This window comes from Lonchura striata, chromosome 33 (genome assembly GCF_046129695.1).
Source record: "Lonchura striata isolate bLonStr1 chromosome 33, bLonStr1.mat, whole genome shotgun sequence".
Lineage (NCBI taxonomy): Eukaryota > Metazoa > Chordata > Aves > Passeriformes > Estrildidae > Lonchura > Lonchura striata.
The window spans coordinates 2,796,826-2,812,230 of record NC_134635.1 but is presented as its reverse complement, the minus strand read 5'-3'; the positions used below and the strand labels follow the sequence as shown (position 1 = coordinate 2,812,230).

General features: G+C 58.1%; 3 protein-coding genes across 5 annotated transcripts; 2 read left to right on the top strand and 1 right to left on the bottom strand.

The window, feature by feature from the left end:
• Positions 1 to 613: 613 nt before the first annotated feature.
• CA14 (carbonic anhydrase 14) lies at positions 614 to 3,405 on the top strand. The gene is made up of 11 exons (XM_077789350.1): positions 614 to 743; positions 796 to 816; positions 1,428 to 1,607; positions 1,674 to 1,816; positions 2,215 to 2,310; positions 2,393 to 2,459; positions 2,527 to 2,684; positions 2,756 to 2,885; positions 2,988 to 3,008; positions 3,080 to 3,164; positions 3,263 to 3,405. The coding sequence occupies exons 1-11, from the start codon at positions 614 to 616 to the stop codon at positions 3,342 to 3,344; spliced, it is 1,113 nt and encodes a 370-aa protein (XP_077645476.1). The 3' UTR covers positions 3,345 to 3,405.
• A 150-nt stretch (positions 3,406 to 3,555) lies between these two features.
• On the bottom strand, positions 3,556 to 6,665 carry APH1A (aph-1A gamma-secretase subunit). The gene is made up of 7 exons (XM_077789349.1): positions 6,553 to 6,665; positions 5,322 to 5,477; positions 5,027 to 5,100; positions 4,804 to 4,926; positions 4,594 to 4,721; positions 4,240 to 4,363; positions 3,556 to 4,085 (listed from the first exon to the last, which is right to left on the bottom strand). The coding sequence occupies exons 1-7, from the start codon at positions 6,663 to 6,665 to the stop codon at positions 4,021 to 4,023; spliced, it is 783 nt and encodes a 260-aa protein (XP_077645475.1). The 3' UTR covers positions 3,556 to 4,020.
• A 3,093-nt stretch (positions 6,666 to 9,758) lies between these two features.
• Positions 9,759 to 13,646, top strand: LOC144247793 (uncharacterized). Of its 3 annotated transcripts, none has more exons than XM_077789412.1 (6): positions 9,759 to 10,191; positions 11,927 to 11,995; positions 12,205 to 12,293; positions 12,616 to 12,738; positions 12,833 to 12,938; positions 13,491 to 13,646. In XM_077789412.1, exons 1-5 carry the CDS (start codon positions 10,146 to 10,148, stop codon positions 12,914 to 12,916), a joined length of 411 nt encoding a protein of 136 aa, XP_077645538.1. In that variant the 5' UTR covers positions 9,759 to 10,145; the 3' UTR covers positions 12,917 to 12,938; positions 13,491 to 13,646. The 3 variants fall into 3 exon arrangements, with proteins under 3 accessions (XP_077645538.1, XP_077645537.1, XP_077645536.1); XM_077789411.1 differs by having other exon boundaries at positions 13,409 to 13,646; XM_077789410.1 differs by having other exon boundaries at positions 12,833 to 13,646.
• Positions 13,647 to 15,405: the final 1,759 nt, after the last annotated feature.

Here is a 15,405-nt window from a genome sequence, read left to right as displayed (position 1 = left end):
ATGGGCGTGGCGGCCACGCCCCCTCCGCCGTTACATAACCGGGGCGGGACGGCGCGTGGGCTCCCACGTGGGGGCGGGGACCCCGTGTGACGTCACGCCCGCGCGTGGGGGACCGCCCGCGGGGCGGGGCTTCCCGGCGAGGGGCGGGGCCGGGGAGCGCGCGCTGGGTCTGCCCGGGGCTCCCCCCGAGCGCCCCCAACCCCTCCCCACACCCCCCCCCAAAATCCCTCCAGGGCCGGAGCCCCCAGCCCGCCTCTCCCCCCAGGAGGCTCAGGGTGACCCCAAGACCCCTCCCCACGACCCTCCACAAGGCCCAGGGGCCCCCCTCAGGCCCCCCAAACCCTCAGAGCCCCCCAGAGCCCCATGAACCCCAGTCCTGCAAACCCCTCGCTGCGCAAACCCCAGTCCTGAAAACCCCTCACCCCGTAAACCCCAGTCCTGCAAACCCCTCACCCCAGAAGCCCAGAGCTCGCAGCCCCCTCTCCACCCTCCCCAAACCCCGACACGCCGGGCATGGCCCCTCCAGCCCTCCCCGTCCCCCCGGGGGGGCCCGTCCCCCTGGGTGGGTATTTAGGGCCGGGCCGGTGGCAGCCAGCCCCCCTTGCCCCCCGCCATGCTGAGTGTGCTGCTGCTCCTGGGGGGCCTGGCCCCCGCCCTGCCCGCTGGTGAGTCCCCCCGAGGTGCCCCTGGCAGATCCCATTGTGGGGTGCAGCCCCAGCCCCCCTCAGGTGCCCCCATGTCGGGCCAGGGGGCTCAGCCGAGCCGCCACCCCAATGCCTCCGCTCTCCCCAACAGGTCCCCACTGGACGTATGAGGGTGAGTGGGGCCCCACGCAGGGACTCCCCATTTATTCCCACCCCCCAAAACCTCCCCCCACACCCCCCGAGCTGTGGGGCTCACATGGGTCTCCTCAGAAGGTGGGGAGGTGGATGGGTGACAGCCTCCCTTTGATCTGGGTCCCCCAGATGGGAAGGAACTGGGCAGATCACAGCCCCTCCTTGGTCTCCCCAAAATGGGCACCCACCTGGGTCCCCTAAGACAGGCGGGGGTGAATGGGTGCAGCCCCCCACTTTCCCCTCCTGCCCCCCCCTTGCCCCCCTCGCTCCAATGGTCCCTTTGTGCTCCTTTACGTAAGGCTCCTGCTGCCAAATCCAATTAGGATCCGGCCTTGGCCAAATCCCGCTAAGCCCCATCCTGCCGGGCCCAGGGGACCCATGGGTGCCCCCCCGGCCCCGCGGACTCGCCTTTGTCCCCGCTCTCCCGGCTGGAAGAAATGTCCCCAGCAGATTAACAAGGCCCTTGGGAATGTCACCCGTGTCCCGGTTTGGGGGGCACCGAGGGCGTTTTGGGTCACGGGGCCCCCGCTGGGTGAAGCAGCCCCTGGGGTGAGGTGAGGGGGGTCCCACCCGAGGTTTGGTCCCCCCCAGGTCCCCACGGGCAGCAGCACTGGCACGAGGGACACCCTGAATGCGGGGGCCGGGCGCAGTCACCCATCGACATCGCGACAGCGCGGGCACAACCAGACCCGTCCCTGCCGCCGCTGCGGCCCGAGGGCTACGAGCACCCCGAGAGCCCGGAGCTGACCCTCGCCAACAACGGCCACACCGGTGAGCACCGGGGCGAGAACCGGGCGGTCCCCGCTGTCCCAGCCCCGCTGACCCCGCGTTCCACAGCCGTGCTGGCACTGCCACCGTCCCTGCGCCTCGGGGGGCTGCCCCACACCTTCGCTGCCGTGCAGCTCCACTTCCACTGGGGCCGGCCCGGCCACGCCGCTGGCGCTGAGCACCTGCTGGACGGGCACCGTGCCCCCGCCGAGGTACCGGTACACTGGGGACTGGCCGGGAAGAGCTCCAAAAATGGGTCTGGGGGCGGGAAATGAGGAGGGGAACAGGTTTGGGGTCAGGAAATGGCATGGGAACTGTGTGGGAAATGGCTGTGGGGAGGGGTGTCAGTGTGGGAAAGAGCATGGGAACAGCGTGGAAAATGGGTTTGCACTGCAGGAATTTGCTGCAGGGAATGGAAGAGGGGTCCTGGTGAGGGAAACGGATGCGGGGATGTGAAACAGTGCGGGGAGGGGATGGGGTGCAGAAAAGGGTGGGAAACAAGAGCGGGAGCAGGTCCGGGAGCGGCAGCAGCTCTGGGCACTGCAGATGGGAGCCGGGCAGGGTTGGGGTGGCAGGGCGGGGGGCTCAGGGGGTCCCCGCCGTGCCGCAGATGCACGTGGTGCACTTCGATGCCGAGCGTTTCGCCGACGCCAGCGCGGCGCAGCAGCACCCGGGCGGGCTGGCCGTGCTCGGCGTCCTCCTGGAGGTACAGACCCCACACCCACCCACCCACCCACCCACCCACCCGCGCTCCCCCAGCCCCTCACTGACCCCCCTCCCTCCCCCAGCTGGGAGATGACCCCCACCCAGCCTACGACAACATCCTGAGGCATCTCGGCAGCATCCGCTACGCAGGTGAGGAGAGGGAGGGCGGAACCCCAAATCCCCCTCCCAGCACGCCCCAAACTGCTCGCCCCCACAGGGCAGAGGGTGGCCATCCCCTCCTTCAGCATCCGGGACCTGCTGCCCGCGCACCTGGAGCGCTACTACCGCTACAACGGGTCCCTGACCACCCCGCCCTGCTCCCAGAGCGTCCTCTGGACCCTCTTCCCGCAGCCCGTCCGCATCAGCCGGGCCCAGGTAGGTGCCGCTCTGGGGGGAGCCCCCCGCGTTTGGCGAGCGCTCCCGCAGTGCTGCCCCTTCCCTTCCAGCTGGAGCAGCTGCAGGGAAGCCTTTACTCCACGGAGGAGGGCGAGCCGGAGGAGCCCCAGCTGCTGGTGGACAATTTCCGAGCCCCGCAGGAGCTGAACCAGCGCCTGGTGCTCTCGTCCTTCCCCAGGGGTGAGCGGAGGGGTGGGAAGGGTCCCCTGCACCCCTCACGTAGCTCCTGGAGCCCAAGCTGGGCACGAGCTGCTGGCCCTGACCCCGGCCTTTCCCTTGCAGAGCCACAGGGATACTCCACAGGTAGGGCCAGGCCGGGAGGCTGGGCTGGGGGGTCACCCCGGACCCCCCTGACCACCCCGGGCGTCACACAGGTGAGGTCATCGCCATCATCTTCGGCGCCGTGGCCGGCTGCGTCGGCCTCTTCCTCGCCGTCCACTTTGGGGCCAAGCGGATGCGGTGAGACCCCCCCACACCCCTCAGAGGGACCCCCAGAGCTGGGGGGCCCCGAGCTCCGTGCAGAGACTCCCCCCTCACCCGTGTCTCTGCCCCGGCAGCGCGAGGCGGGCGCTGGCACAGGACGTGGTGTTCAAGGCTTCCTCCCGCCGCTCGCCCATGGACGCTGGACACTCCCGCTGAGCCCACGCTGGCCCCCAGCCCCCACCCATAGCCCCACTGCAAATAAAGCCCTTTCCCCCTCCTGGTGGCTCTTTGTGGGGTGGGAACGGGCGTCTTTGAGGGGCTTTGGGGCTGGATTTCATCACCCCCAAGAAACCAGGGCTGGAGCAGAGCACAATGTGGGGAGTGACCCCTCTCCCCCCTCCCCTTCTCCACAGCAGTCACAGTGTCCTGTGCTTTTGTAAAACAGTTTTACTCTTTACAAAAAAATAATTTACTCCCCGCTGCACCTCCAACCCTCCTGGGAGCTGAACAGGGGAAAGAAGGGCAGAGCATCCCAATCCTGGTGCCCCCCACCCCCAGAGCATCACCCCTATCACCAGTACCTGCACCGGGGTAGGGACCCCCCCAGAGCAACAAAAATGAGGAAATGGGGGGGTCCTGCCCTGAATTCCCCAGGTCTGGACTTCCCCCAAGGCATCTGGCCCACCCTGGCCTTCCCCAGAGCCTCAAGCTGAGGGAAAGGTGTCAACAGAATCTGGGAACAAAGGGAACAGGGTGGTGGTCAGACCCCACAGTCCCCAGGAGCACCAGTCAGACCCCAAAAGCCCCCAGGAACTGGACAGACACAAATTCCCCTGGAGCAGGAGGGGTGAAGGCTTTGGCAGGAGTGTCCAGCTGTGGGGCCATGGCTCTCTCACCCCTCAAGAGGCACCTGCCGCGCTGAGCAGAGCATGGCCTGGCCCTCAGGCTCCTGCTTACCTGGGGGAAAAGGGGCGTTCATGAAGGTGGGGGTGGTTTGGGGGTTTGTGGAAACCCCCAGAACGTGGCCCCCATTCACCAAGACTCATCCACCCCCATCCCAGCAGCTCTGACCCCCCCCCAGCCCCCAAAAGTGACACCCCACCCCCCTTACAGGAGAGGCACTTGAGGACGTTGCGGAAGGAGCCACCAGCGGTGCTGAAGGCCCAGAGGCCAGTGCAGAGCGTGAGGATGAAGATGGGGCCCAGGCTGGCCTCGTACCACGGGTTCAGGAAGGTCTGGGGACACAGAGAGGCAGGTCACACCTTCCTGACCCCTCCCAGGGCAGCAAAAGGAGTGCCCAGCCCTGTGGAAACCCAGCTCAAACCCCTGCTGAGCTCTATGTCCCCAAATCCTTCACTGACCTCCACCAGCCCGGCCACCCCAAGAGGCCGGGTGTGCCTGGGGCTGTAACTCGCCCTGTGGCCCCAGGGAGTGGGTGGGGGTTTGGGTGCCCCCCAGGACTCACCAGCCCTGAGGTGAGCAGGTGGCTGCCCACCACCAGCCCCACGCCCCCGGCGCGGCGCCGCTCGCAGGCGTCAAAGAAGATGATGCCCCAAAAGGTGTGGAGCAGTACCAGGGCCATGGTGAGGAAGGCTGTGGGGAGAAACACGGAGCCTCAGAGCCAGAGCCTTCCTACTCCTCCTCCTCCTTCTCCATGCCATGGCCCTGGCCTCACCAGAGGTGATGAAGTAGTACTGGGAGTCCCCGTGGATCCCGACGGTGCCCGGCCCCGCAGAGTCTGCCAGGATGTTGCTGATGGAGAAGACGCCACTGATGATGCCGAAGGAGAGCCCAGACACTGCGGGGGAGCCGGGGTCAGGGGAGCCGCCACAGCCCCGCGCTGGGTGGGCTCAGGGAAGGGCAGGAGAGTTGAGTGCAGCAGCCCAGGGTCTGCTCACCGTAAGCCATCCGCCGCAGGGAGATCGGGGACCGGCCATCCTCGCTGAGGATCGCCAGCCCTTCATCCGCCTTCCTGTCCCGCCAGGGAGAGAGCAGAGCGAGCAGAGTGAGCCCATCCCGAGGAGAGGGGAAGGGAGAGCCGCGGGGAGAGGAGACGGCTCCGCTCGCTCCCGGGGTTTAACAGGGACGGGACTTTGCGGGGTTCCTCTGGACAGAGCCCCAACATCTGCCTCGGCTGCCCCAAGCCCTGGGACACCCCAGCCCCCGGCACGGGTCCCCCGGGCTCGCTCTTACTTGAGCGCTTTGAAGCAGGCGAACCTGCAGAGCTCCTGCAGCAGCACGGCGGCGGCGGCGAGCGGCAGCAGCGCCGCGTCCTCCCGCCCGCTGAGCCGCACCCACACGGACCAGAGCAGCGAGGCCGCCAGCAGCGCCAGCAGCCAGAAAAACGCCCTGCGGCAAACGGGACATCGGGCTGGGCACCGGCACCGGGCACCGGGCACAGCCGCAGCTCCCGCTGCCACAGAGCTGCCCCCGCGCCTCAGGGCTGCTCCCCCAGCAGCACCGGCACCGCCCCGGCGTCCCCGGGAGCCGCCACGGCCCCTCAGAGCACCCCAGGGATCCTCAGAGCACCCCAGGGATCCTCAGAGCACCCCAAGGATATCTTAGAGCACCCCAAGGGTTCCTTAGAGCACCCCAAGGGTTCCTCAGAGCACCCCAGGGGATCCTCAGAGCACCCCAAGGGATCCTCAGAGCACCCCAAGGCCCCTCAGAGCACCCCAAGGGTATCTTAGAGCACCCCAAGGATCCTCAGAGCACCCCAAGGGTATCTTAGAGCACCCCAAGGATCCTCAGAGCACCCCAAGGGTCCCTCAGAGCACCCCAAGAGTCCCTCAAAGTACCCCCAAGGGATCCTCAGAGCACCCCAAGGGCCTCTCAGAGCACCCCAAGGATCCTCAGAGCACCCTAAGGGCCCCTCAGAGCACCCCAAGGGATCCTCAGAGCACCCCAAGGATCCTCAGAGCACCCTAAGGGCCCCTCAGAACACCCCAAGAGTCCCTCAGAGCACCCTAAGGGCCCCTCAGAGCACCCCAAGGGATCCTCAGAGCACCCCAAGGATCCTCAGAGCACCCCAAGGGTTCCTCAGAGCACCCCAAGGGATCCTCAGAGCACCCCAAGGATCCTCAGAGCACCCCCAAGGATCCTCAGAGCACCCCAGAGGATCCTCAGAGCACCCCAAGGGTTCCTCAGAGCACCCCAAGGGCCCCTCAGAGCACCCCAAGGGTATCTTAGAGCACCCCCAAGGGTTCCTCAGAGCACCCCCAAGGATCCTCAGTGCACCCCAAGGGATCCTCAGAGCACCCTAAGGGCCCCTCAGAGCACCCCAAGAGTCCCTCAGTGCACCCCAAGGACTCCTCAGAGCACCCCAAGGGTCCCTCAGAGCTCCCCAGGGCCCCTCAGAGCACCCCAAGGGATCCTCAGAGCTCCCCAGGGCCCCTCAGCCCCCCGCCGGGCCGGCCCCGCTCACCCCGCCACCAGCACGACGAGCAGCAGCGGCTCCGCCGCCACGGTCAGCAGCACGAGCGCGGCCGCGGGCCCGAGCGCGGCGGCGGCGCAGCCCAGCGGCACGGCGGCGCCCATGGCGGCCGCGGCCAGCGCCCCTGCCGGCCCGGAGGACCCGCGGGGGGTAGGACCAGTCCCGGGACGGGGGGACACCCGGCACGGCATCGGCTGTCCGCAGGGTCACCTGTCCGCAGGGTCACCTGTGCCCCGCACCACCTGTCCGCAGGGTCACCTGTCTGCAGGGTCACCTGTCCGCAGGGTCACCTGTGCCCCAGGGTCACCTGTGCCCCGCACCACCTGTCCGCAGGGTCACCTGTGCCCCAGGGTCACCTGTCCGCAGGGTCACCTGTCCGCAGGGTCACCTGTGCCCCGCACCACCTGTGCCCCAGGGTCACCTGTCCGCAGGGTCACCTGTCCCTCAGGGTCACCTGTCTGCAGGGTTACCTGTGCCTGGCACCAGCTGCCTGCAGGGTCACCTGCCTGCAGGGTCACCTGTCCGCAGGGTCACCTGTGCCCCGCACCACCTGTTCGCAGGGTCACCTGTGCCCCGAGGTCACCTGTGCCTGGCACCAGCTGCCTGCAGGGTCACCTGTCCGCAGGGTCACCTGTGCCTGGCACCAGCTGCCTGCAGGGTCACCTGTCCGCAGGGTCACCTGTGCCTGGCACCAGCTGCCTGCAGGGTCACCTGTCCGCAGGGTCACCTGTGCCTGGCACCAGCTGCCTGCAGGGTCACCTGTCTGCAGGGTCACCTGTGCCTGGCACCAGCTGCCTGCAGGGTCACCTGTCCGCAGGGTCACCTGTCCGCAGGGTCACCTGTCCACAGGGTCACCTGTCCCCCAGTTTCACCTGTTCTCCAGGTTCACCTGTTCCCCAGGGTCACCTGTCCCCAGGATCCCTTCCCTTCCCTTCCCTTCCCTTCCCTTCCCTTCCCTTCCCTTCCCTTCCCTTCCCTTCCCTTCCCTTCCCTTCCCTTCCCTTCCCTTCCCTTCCCTTCCCTTCCCTTCCCTTCCCTTCCCTTCCCTTCCCTTCCCTTCCCTTCCTTTCCGGAATTACCCTTTAAACTGGCATTTTTTTCTCTATTCCAAGCCCCCCACATCTCCCATTCTGATTCTGTCCCCCACCCCCATGCTGCTGCTATTTACAGAGGAGCTGGGAAGAGCAGGAAAACTTTATTTAGATTAAAAAATTCCATTAGCCAGCAAGAACAGGCTGGACGGCTCCAAAGCCCCTCCCTCCAGATTCCACCTCCCTCTGGACTGATAGTGCCACAGGGAGCGCTGGCCACTGGTGCCATGAAGATTTTTCATCCATCTTCACGTCTCCTGCAAGGAAAACTCCAAACAATGTCCCCTCCAGCCTCTTCCGCAGGAATCCTGTGAATGCCATCTCCTGGGCACAGGCATTGTTCAGGGAAGAATCGGAGTTACTGTTTGCCTTGGATTAATTTCCCTCCTTGTTTCACTTCCGCTTATTAAAGCTGGGAAATGACACAGCTCATCCGAGCGCTGCTGACTTCAGCTGCACCTTCCTCCCAGGACTTCTCCCCGACACAGCACCAGGCTCTGGATGCCCAGAGCATCCCTGGGATGCAGCCCCTTCAGCACAGCAAGAGCCAGGAGCCTCCTTCTTCCTTCTCTTTTTCCTCCTTTTCCTTCCTTTTCCCCTCTATTTTGGTTCACGTGTTGAGTTTTCCTTCAGGAAAAGTGTCATTCCCTCACTGCTCTGTTTTTGTGGCAGATTTTGTTGGATTTTGGAAAAAAAAAACCCACCTTTTAATAATTAAAAAATAAAGATATAAAAGCAGAACTATGAAGCAAAATAGGGATTTGGGGAATAGGAAGCAAGGCATGGAAAAACCCTTAGTCTGCCTCCTTTCTGTGGCTGCAATGGGTTTGCTCCTTGTTGCTAGATGTGAATAATCAGTAAGAAAAAAGACAAAAAGAAAAAAAAAGGAAAATAGAATGGTTTCCTTTTCCATCCAGGAACACAATTCGAGGTCTGCACCTGGGATGCAGGATGCTGCTGGGAACTTCCAGCTGGTCACAGCTAGGGAAGAGCAGCTGTTTCCCCCTTTAGCACCTTATGGCACATTTTATCCAGGTCCCTTTCCCTTAATGAATTCTCCAAGTTTTCCCAATTTTTGCAAGTCTTACACCATCACACCTAGTTCTGGAGTCATTCCCAGCCCTGAGTCAGCAAATCCCACTGAATTCTGACTCCCACACCAAGGGTTTGTCCATCCAACCCCACCCACTCATCTGATAAGCCATAACCATCCTCAGGGATCTTCCTCACCCCTTCCCTCCCCATTCCTTTAATCCCAGGAATTAATTTTAACCCTTCCCTGCTCCCCCAGTGCCTCCCGGCTGAGCCGCTGGCCCCAGCCCTGCTGGGATTCTTCACAGCAAGTCCAAATTTCTGCTTGGGTTGGGATTTTTGAGTTTTGATGTTATTCTTGTGGAGGAGGGAGAGGAGGGTCTTGTGGAGAGGAGGATTTGAAGAGATTCACTTCCTGCTCGGCATTCCTGGGCACTTAACCCTTTGCCAAACATCTCCCTGTGGATGGAGGAAGCTCCTTCTGCAAAGCACAGGGAACCCCAGGGAGGCTAGGAACCAGCTTTGGGATGCACTGGAAAAAATTCTACAGTTGAGTCCACTGTTGGTAGGGAAAAAAAGTCTGCTTTGGGGAATTTTGGCTTACAATTTATTAGAATCCTTAAAATCTACAGAAATCTTTGGTTTAAAATCAACAAGAGGCGAGATGAGCTTTGAGGCCACTCCCAACCCCTTCCATGATTCCGTGGCCCTGCACCCCAAAAGAGAGCTCCTCCTGTACTATGCAAGACTCATCTTGTTCTTTGCTGGTTTTCTAACCTTCAAGAGTCACCAAAATAGTGTTTTTACAGCACGTGATTCACCTCAATCTCTTTCGCTTCCCCTTTTCCTTCCTCCTCTGCTCTGCACCCATTCCCACCTGAATCCCGCCGGCTCCTCGCAGGAGTTCTGCTATCGCCTTTTCCCCAGGGCGTTTTGACCCACTAGAAAATAAAATAAATCCATGACCACTCACGTTTCTTCCTCCTGATGAAGAAACTGAGGCACGGGAAGGGGAAATGAAGCCAAGACAAAAAAATCCCCCAAGATTTTACGGGAAGTTGGGACGGACTCTGGCTCCCAGTCAGCATCTCTGCCTTTTCTCCCTGAAGAATTTGCTATTTATAGCTCTGCTTTGCTCCTTTAGAACATAATCAAAACCATCCTCCCTCCGTACGAGAACTCATCTAGCGGCACTAACCCTCCCGGGGGAAAACTTCCCGAAATTTGCAGTTCGGCCTCTGCAAACGGGAACCTTCCACCGGTGCGGACAGCGCAGGGAACACGTTCAGCCCGGCACTGCTCCAGTCCCGGGCACAAGCCGGGCTCCCTCCCACGCCACCGAGAAGGTTGCTCGGCTCAAAACCCCCCCCGGCTCATTTCCTGCTTTCGCGGGGACGGCTCCGCAGCGTCCCGCGGAGAAGGAGCGGCGCCGCTCCGGCAGCCGACACCCAGCGGAGGACGATGAGGTTCTGCATCGCGGTGCTCCTGGTCCTTCAATCCCTGCCGGGTAAATAACGCTCCACGCGTTTTCCAGGCTTTTCTAAGGGCACTTTGATTTTAGCTCGCTGTTCTGATTGTTCCCACGCTCCTGGGATGCCGCGGGGAGGTTGCGGGTGGGTGGGGAGTGGGGGGAGGCTGAAAGATTTTGGAGGGATTTTCTTGGAGAAAGGGGGCTGCAGGGGAAAAAAACCACCGGGAATACACGATGTAAATTACTGAAAGTTCCATAAAGCCTGTGCTTAGAGAACAGTGGGATAGTGAAGGTTTCCCGCATTGTGTTCAAATCATTTGCAAACTCCAGCTGGGAGCTATTAAGAGACACAGAGAAAAAGCCCCAACAGGATTTCCTGAGAGTTACGTGGGCCGTTTGAGATGGGGAAGAGTGGAATCAGGGTATCGAGGGAAGAAAACCCCAATCTGGAGCTGTTTAAGGATGAGCACGATATTGTCCCATCTCTGGGCAGGTTAGATACAGAGCAGCACCGACCGAGGAGAACTGGAAACTGCAGCTCTGTCATGCCCGAGAGCCTCTCTCTCTCTTCCCCTTTCTCTTCACCAAAGGAACGAATTCAAACATGAAACATCAGAGGATTCCCAGCTGGAAGCTCTTTTCAGGACAAAGTTGCCCTGTTATTAGTGTGACTCCAGTGTAAACAAGAACCAGCTTGGAGTGACTTTCTGGGAAAGCTCCGTGCTCGGGATAAGGTGCCCCAGGGCTCAACGCTGCCGAGCATTACCAAAGGATGAGCGTGGGAAGGAGCGGGGAGGTGGGGCAGGTCCCGATTTCAGTCCAAATTTAACCAAAAGCTCAGGGTGGGAGTGGGACAGGTCGAGGTGTTCGACCCCGTGACGGGTGAGGCCGCGCTGTGTCCCTCCTGCAGAGCCCCAGTCACACCCTGGAATCTTCAGACTTAGTCATTGATTTCAGAGAATTCCCTAATGAGAATTCTGGAACTTGGGCTTCCCCGCCAGGCTTTGCCAGTGCTGAGAAATCAGGGATATGACAGGAAGAAATGGGAGGGTTTGGAGAGGAACCTGGAGCTACAGCATGACTGACAGCATCATTCCAGCTATTCATGATGTCACTTATAATGACAGTACTATAATTACCTTATTTGTGACTATAAATGAGTATCAAACTATAAAAATATCTTATTATTCCTTATCTTCCATTCTCATGAGTATCTCGGTGTATGAATCTGTGACTATTAGAACGTTAATATTCCCAATTAATTTCCTTTAAAAAATCCTCCCAAAACCCAAGAAAACATACAAAATGTTATGTTTGGAATAGGGAATCAGCCACTCGCTCCAACCGTGACAATGTCACATGGGTCAGAATTTATTTATAGTGGCTCAGCCCTAAGGAAACTTGAAGGTCCCTTGTGAGCCCTTGGCAGCCAAAGGCACTGGAGCAGCTGGATCCTGGATGAGAGGCTCATCCCAGGGCAGATCCAGCCCAGCTCTGGGTCTGGGGTGCAGGAGCACAGCCAGAGGCTCCATCCCCACCACTGCATCTCTCACATCCACACCCAAAAACGAAGGAAAACCCCAGCACTGGTCTGACCTCCCACACTTTGAGTTGGGATCTAATGATGGCTCAGGTTGTAAATCCATCAGTCCCACAGGAAAGGGGTTTTGCTCAAAGCACCAATAAATCAATGAAACTTCCCATGACCCGGCACCCACGGCTTGACCCGAGGCTCCTCATGGTGATCCCTGTGTTGTTCCTTTGCTTTCAGGGAAGGCAGAGCTCCAAGATGACATGGAGGAGATCGCACAGGATTTATATGACTACATGGCTCATTTAAGTGAGAAATGCCTTTTTTTTTTAAGCATTCTTACCATTTTCCACAAGCCACGGGAGCGAGTTGGGATAACCAGGGCTAGGAAGGGATTAATTTGAGTTACAGATTAATCCAGATTAATTTGAGTTACACTGGCTGCTCAGGGGGAAAAGCTGGGTGATCTCAGCCCAATCCCCATAGTGCCACCTCACCTGGAGCTGTTTCCATTCCAGGCAATTACTATTCTTCCACAGAAGATTATTACTATGACAACATCACAGCAACCCCTGCCACATTCGTCTATGAGTTTGATTCCTACGAGGTGAGTTGGGTTTTTCTTGGTATTCCCCTAAAAACCAGGTTTTCCTCACCCAAATCTCTTCTGCAAGGAAAAACAAATGGATCAAACTTGCCTATTTTAAGACTACAGAACAAGTCAAGTGAGTTTGAGTAGAGTGTCCATGAACAGCAATCATGGAATGGTTTGAGTTGGGATTTATTTCTCCAGTTTGCACAGAAACAGTGAGAAATTCCTTGTTTTCTCACTTAAATACCATCAAAGCCATTCCAAGGAGGGATCTCTCTGCACAGGAGTTAATCCTATGCTGTGACATCCTAGGTTATTTCTTTTTCTCCACATCCAGGCAAACACCATTGAGTATGTGGATTGGGAGAAGTTGTTTTCAGAAGAGAATGCCACCACCGAGGTTTCAGAAGTACCAAACACAAATGCTCCAGAGGATTCCAGGGATGCCAAGGACAGTCAGGTGGGTGCCTGTCAGCTCAGGAGCTCTGCCACAGGGTTTTAGCACAATAAAACATGCGACTTCCTGACTGATTTTATTTTCCTTGGCTCACCAGGATTTCCAGGAGTCATTTGGATTGTCCCTGCAGGGCCACCTCACCCTCATCATCCTCCTCAGCTTCCTGGGTCTCCTGCTATGATGCCCAGACTCCTCCTCCAAAGGTACTCCGGGATTTCAACACTCAAAGTGTGTCCTTGAACCCAGGGAAATCCAATTCTTTCTGAAGCAGCAACTTTCCAAAACAATGGAAAGATAACAAGCCTTTCCAGGCAGGTAACAGCCCATCCAACTGCGGCATCAGGGAACTCCCCAGCAGCTTTGACCACCACTGATGGCCTGGAGAGGCTTTCCAGGGCGTTTTCCCTGTTGGTATTCAGTGGGACCTTCACGGGGTGTGAGGAACCAGGCACCTCCTGCTGCTCCTCCACCAAAACACCCTTCCACAAAACCCTGGAACGGTTTGGGTTGGGATGAACCTCACAGACCAGCTGGCTCCACCCTCCTGCCCAGGTTCCTCCAAAGCTCCATCCCACCTGGCCAACTTTTTCCCACAGCTGGAGCTCTCCAACATCCCAGGAGGTGGCCAACCTCCATCCTGCCACACCCTGCTCACCTTTTTCCCTCCTTCCAGACACCGTGGCTGGGATGGCGACCAGGACATTGTCAGGTGTTGACGATGACATCCTCTCCACGAGGTGTTGTCTCTGTTCCAGAACTGCTGAGATGTTTTGTCTGGAGGTTTTGGTGGAAGAGCCGGTGCCGCCCTGGTGGCGCGAGCACGGAGAGCTCAGCAACCTTTCAGTCCTTTCCTGTTTCCTTGGATTCCGCTGTAAATAAGAACCTCTGCCAATAAAATCCCCAACACCTGGTGCACGGTGTCTCGTGGTAAATAATCCAGGACTGGAATAACAAATGCAAACAATGCATGCACGTGCTTGTCCCGTCAGAAGGATTTCTCAAGCCTCTAAACCCAGCCAGGAGCTTCCAACTTTGTTTCTTCCAGAACTGCTCTTCACACTGTTTATTTTCCAAAACACACACAATATCTGGGTGTGATGAGAAGCTGGATCAGAAAACCTCCCACCACCCCAACCCCCCCATGGAGAGCAAACTGTTACAGAAATGGATGATTTTGGCCAGGAAATCAGAGTTAAATTCCTTTTGGTGGGGGGAAAAAAAATGCAATCCCACACTTGGTACCTATGTTGCTTTTCCTTGGGAGAGTTAGCAGGAAGGAGAGATGGAAAACTGGCCCAGGTGTACCCAGGTAACCCTACAGGACAAAAGATGAGTCAAGCAACAGGAGAACCGTGGTGGTCACAGTGCCCAGACCCCGGGGGAATCTCCAGCTGCCATCCCACCTGCGGAGCAGCCCCGGGGCCAGCCCACCTTTCCCAGGTTATCCAAGCCCCCAGCCTTGGAAAGAAGAAAATTTTGTTTCCCGCGGAAGGTAAAAAGCTCGAAACGCGTTGGGAAGCGGCGGGAGGAGCGAGAGCGGATGCGCTGCCTGGCAGTGCCACCTCCTGGCTCTGTGCTGCCATAAAGGTGGACTGAGAAAAGCCAAGAACGCCCCGGAAAATTATTCAGGATCACTCAGCAGTGAGATTTCCAACCCTGGAGTGGAGTAAAAAGCAATTAAAGGGAAATAAAATATGTGGATGAAGGTTATGAGTTTATTTCTAAAAATCATCCCTCCAATGCAGAAAATAAACCAGTTTGTTGTAACCTGGCCTAACTATAAATTGAATCACTCTTCCAGTGCAACTCCTCAGACCAAATCCTCAACTTCCAGCAGTGTTTTGGGACACAAACACACCACGTGTGACAGCTGGACATTCCTTCTCTGCTCCCAAATATTCATCCAAACCTCTTTAGACCCCTCTTTAGACACCATCCTCCTGGCTCTTTCACAAGTTTCTTTCCTAGATTTACCCTTTTCCCCCCACTCTGAAGGTGGTGGCTCCATGGCCACTTCTCCATGAGCAGCTGCCCAGCTCTCCTGGCAAACTCCTGGGATAAGCAGCTTTAACACAAAGAGGATTTTCCCTGCAGTTGTGAGAACTTTTCCCAGTTACCTCCCAGTAGGAAGCAAGCAGAAGGCTCTCCAGGTCTCTGGTGTTCTCCAGCAGCTCCTTATCAAACCATTCCAGAAATATTTGTTCTATGGAGTTTACACAAAGCTGGAACAAGCCCGAGATGTTGGTTTTTGTTTTGATTTGTTTTTTTTTTAATTCTGTCACCAAGTTGCCAAAATGTCTCCAGTTGTGTTTCCAAAGTTAAAAGAGTCAAGATGTAAATATTTAGAACTGCTTGTCCCAGAATTGTCCTGCCTGGGCATGAGGGATATCGGTGGCTCACAGGCTCTTTTCAAGGATCATTTTCCAGGAGAAAAGCTTCACTAGAGAAACACTCATTAATTATTAATTTTAAATAGGAAAATAATTTCCATAGGGACATAAATCTTATCTATCCACCTGGGAAGATCTAAATTACACATATACAACTAGAGAGGAATATAAATCCCATCTATCCACCCCAGGGGGGTTATAAATCCCATACATGCAACCCGAAGGGGATACAAATCCCATGTATCCGCACAGAGTGGGATATGAGGCTTGGATTTTAGGA

Coding starts and splice junctions, on each gene's coding strand:
- LOC144247793 (XM_077789412.1), top strand. CDS start 10,146: ATGAGGTTCTGCATCGCGGTGCTCCTGGTCCTTCAATCCCTGCCGG. Junction 10,192..11,926: donor GGTCCTTCAATCCCTGCCGG/GTAAATAACGCT, acceptor CTTTGCTTTCAG/GGAAGGCAGAGCTCCAAGAT. Junction 11,996..12,204: donor TGACTACATGGCTCATTTAA/GTGAGAAATGCC, acceptor TTTCCATTCCAG/GCAATTACTATTCTTCCACA.
- CA14 (XM_077789350.1), top strand. CDS start 614: ATGCTGAGTGTGCTGCTGCTCCTGGGGGGCCTGGCCCCCGCCCTGCCC. Junction 744..795: donor CTCAGGTGCCCCCATGTCGG/GCCAGGGGGCTC, acceptor TCTCCCCAACAG/GTCCCCACTGGACGTATGAG. Junction 2,311..2,392: donor TGCTCGGCGTCCTCCTGGAG/GTACAGACCCCA, acceptor TCCCTCCCCCAG/CTGGGAGATGACCCCCACCC.
- APH1A (XM_077789349.1), bottom strand. CDS start 6,665: ATGGGCGCCGCCGTGCCGCTGGGCTGCGCCGCCGCCGCGCTCGGGCCC. Junction 5,478..6,552: donor CTCGTCGTGCTGGTGGCGGG/GTGAGCGGGGCC, acceptor CGTTTGCCGCAG/GGCGTTTTTCTGGCTGCTGG. Junction 4,364..4,593: donor ACCTGCTCACCTCAGGGCTG/GTGAGTCCTGGG, acceptor CTGTGTCCCCAG/ACCTTCCTGAACCCGTGGTA.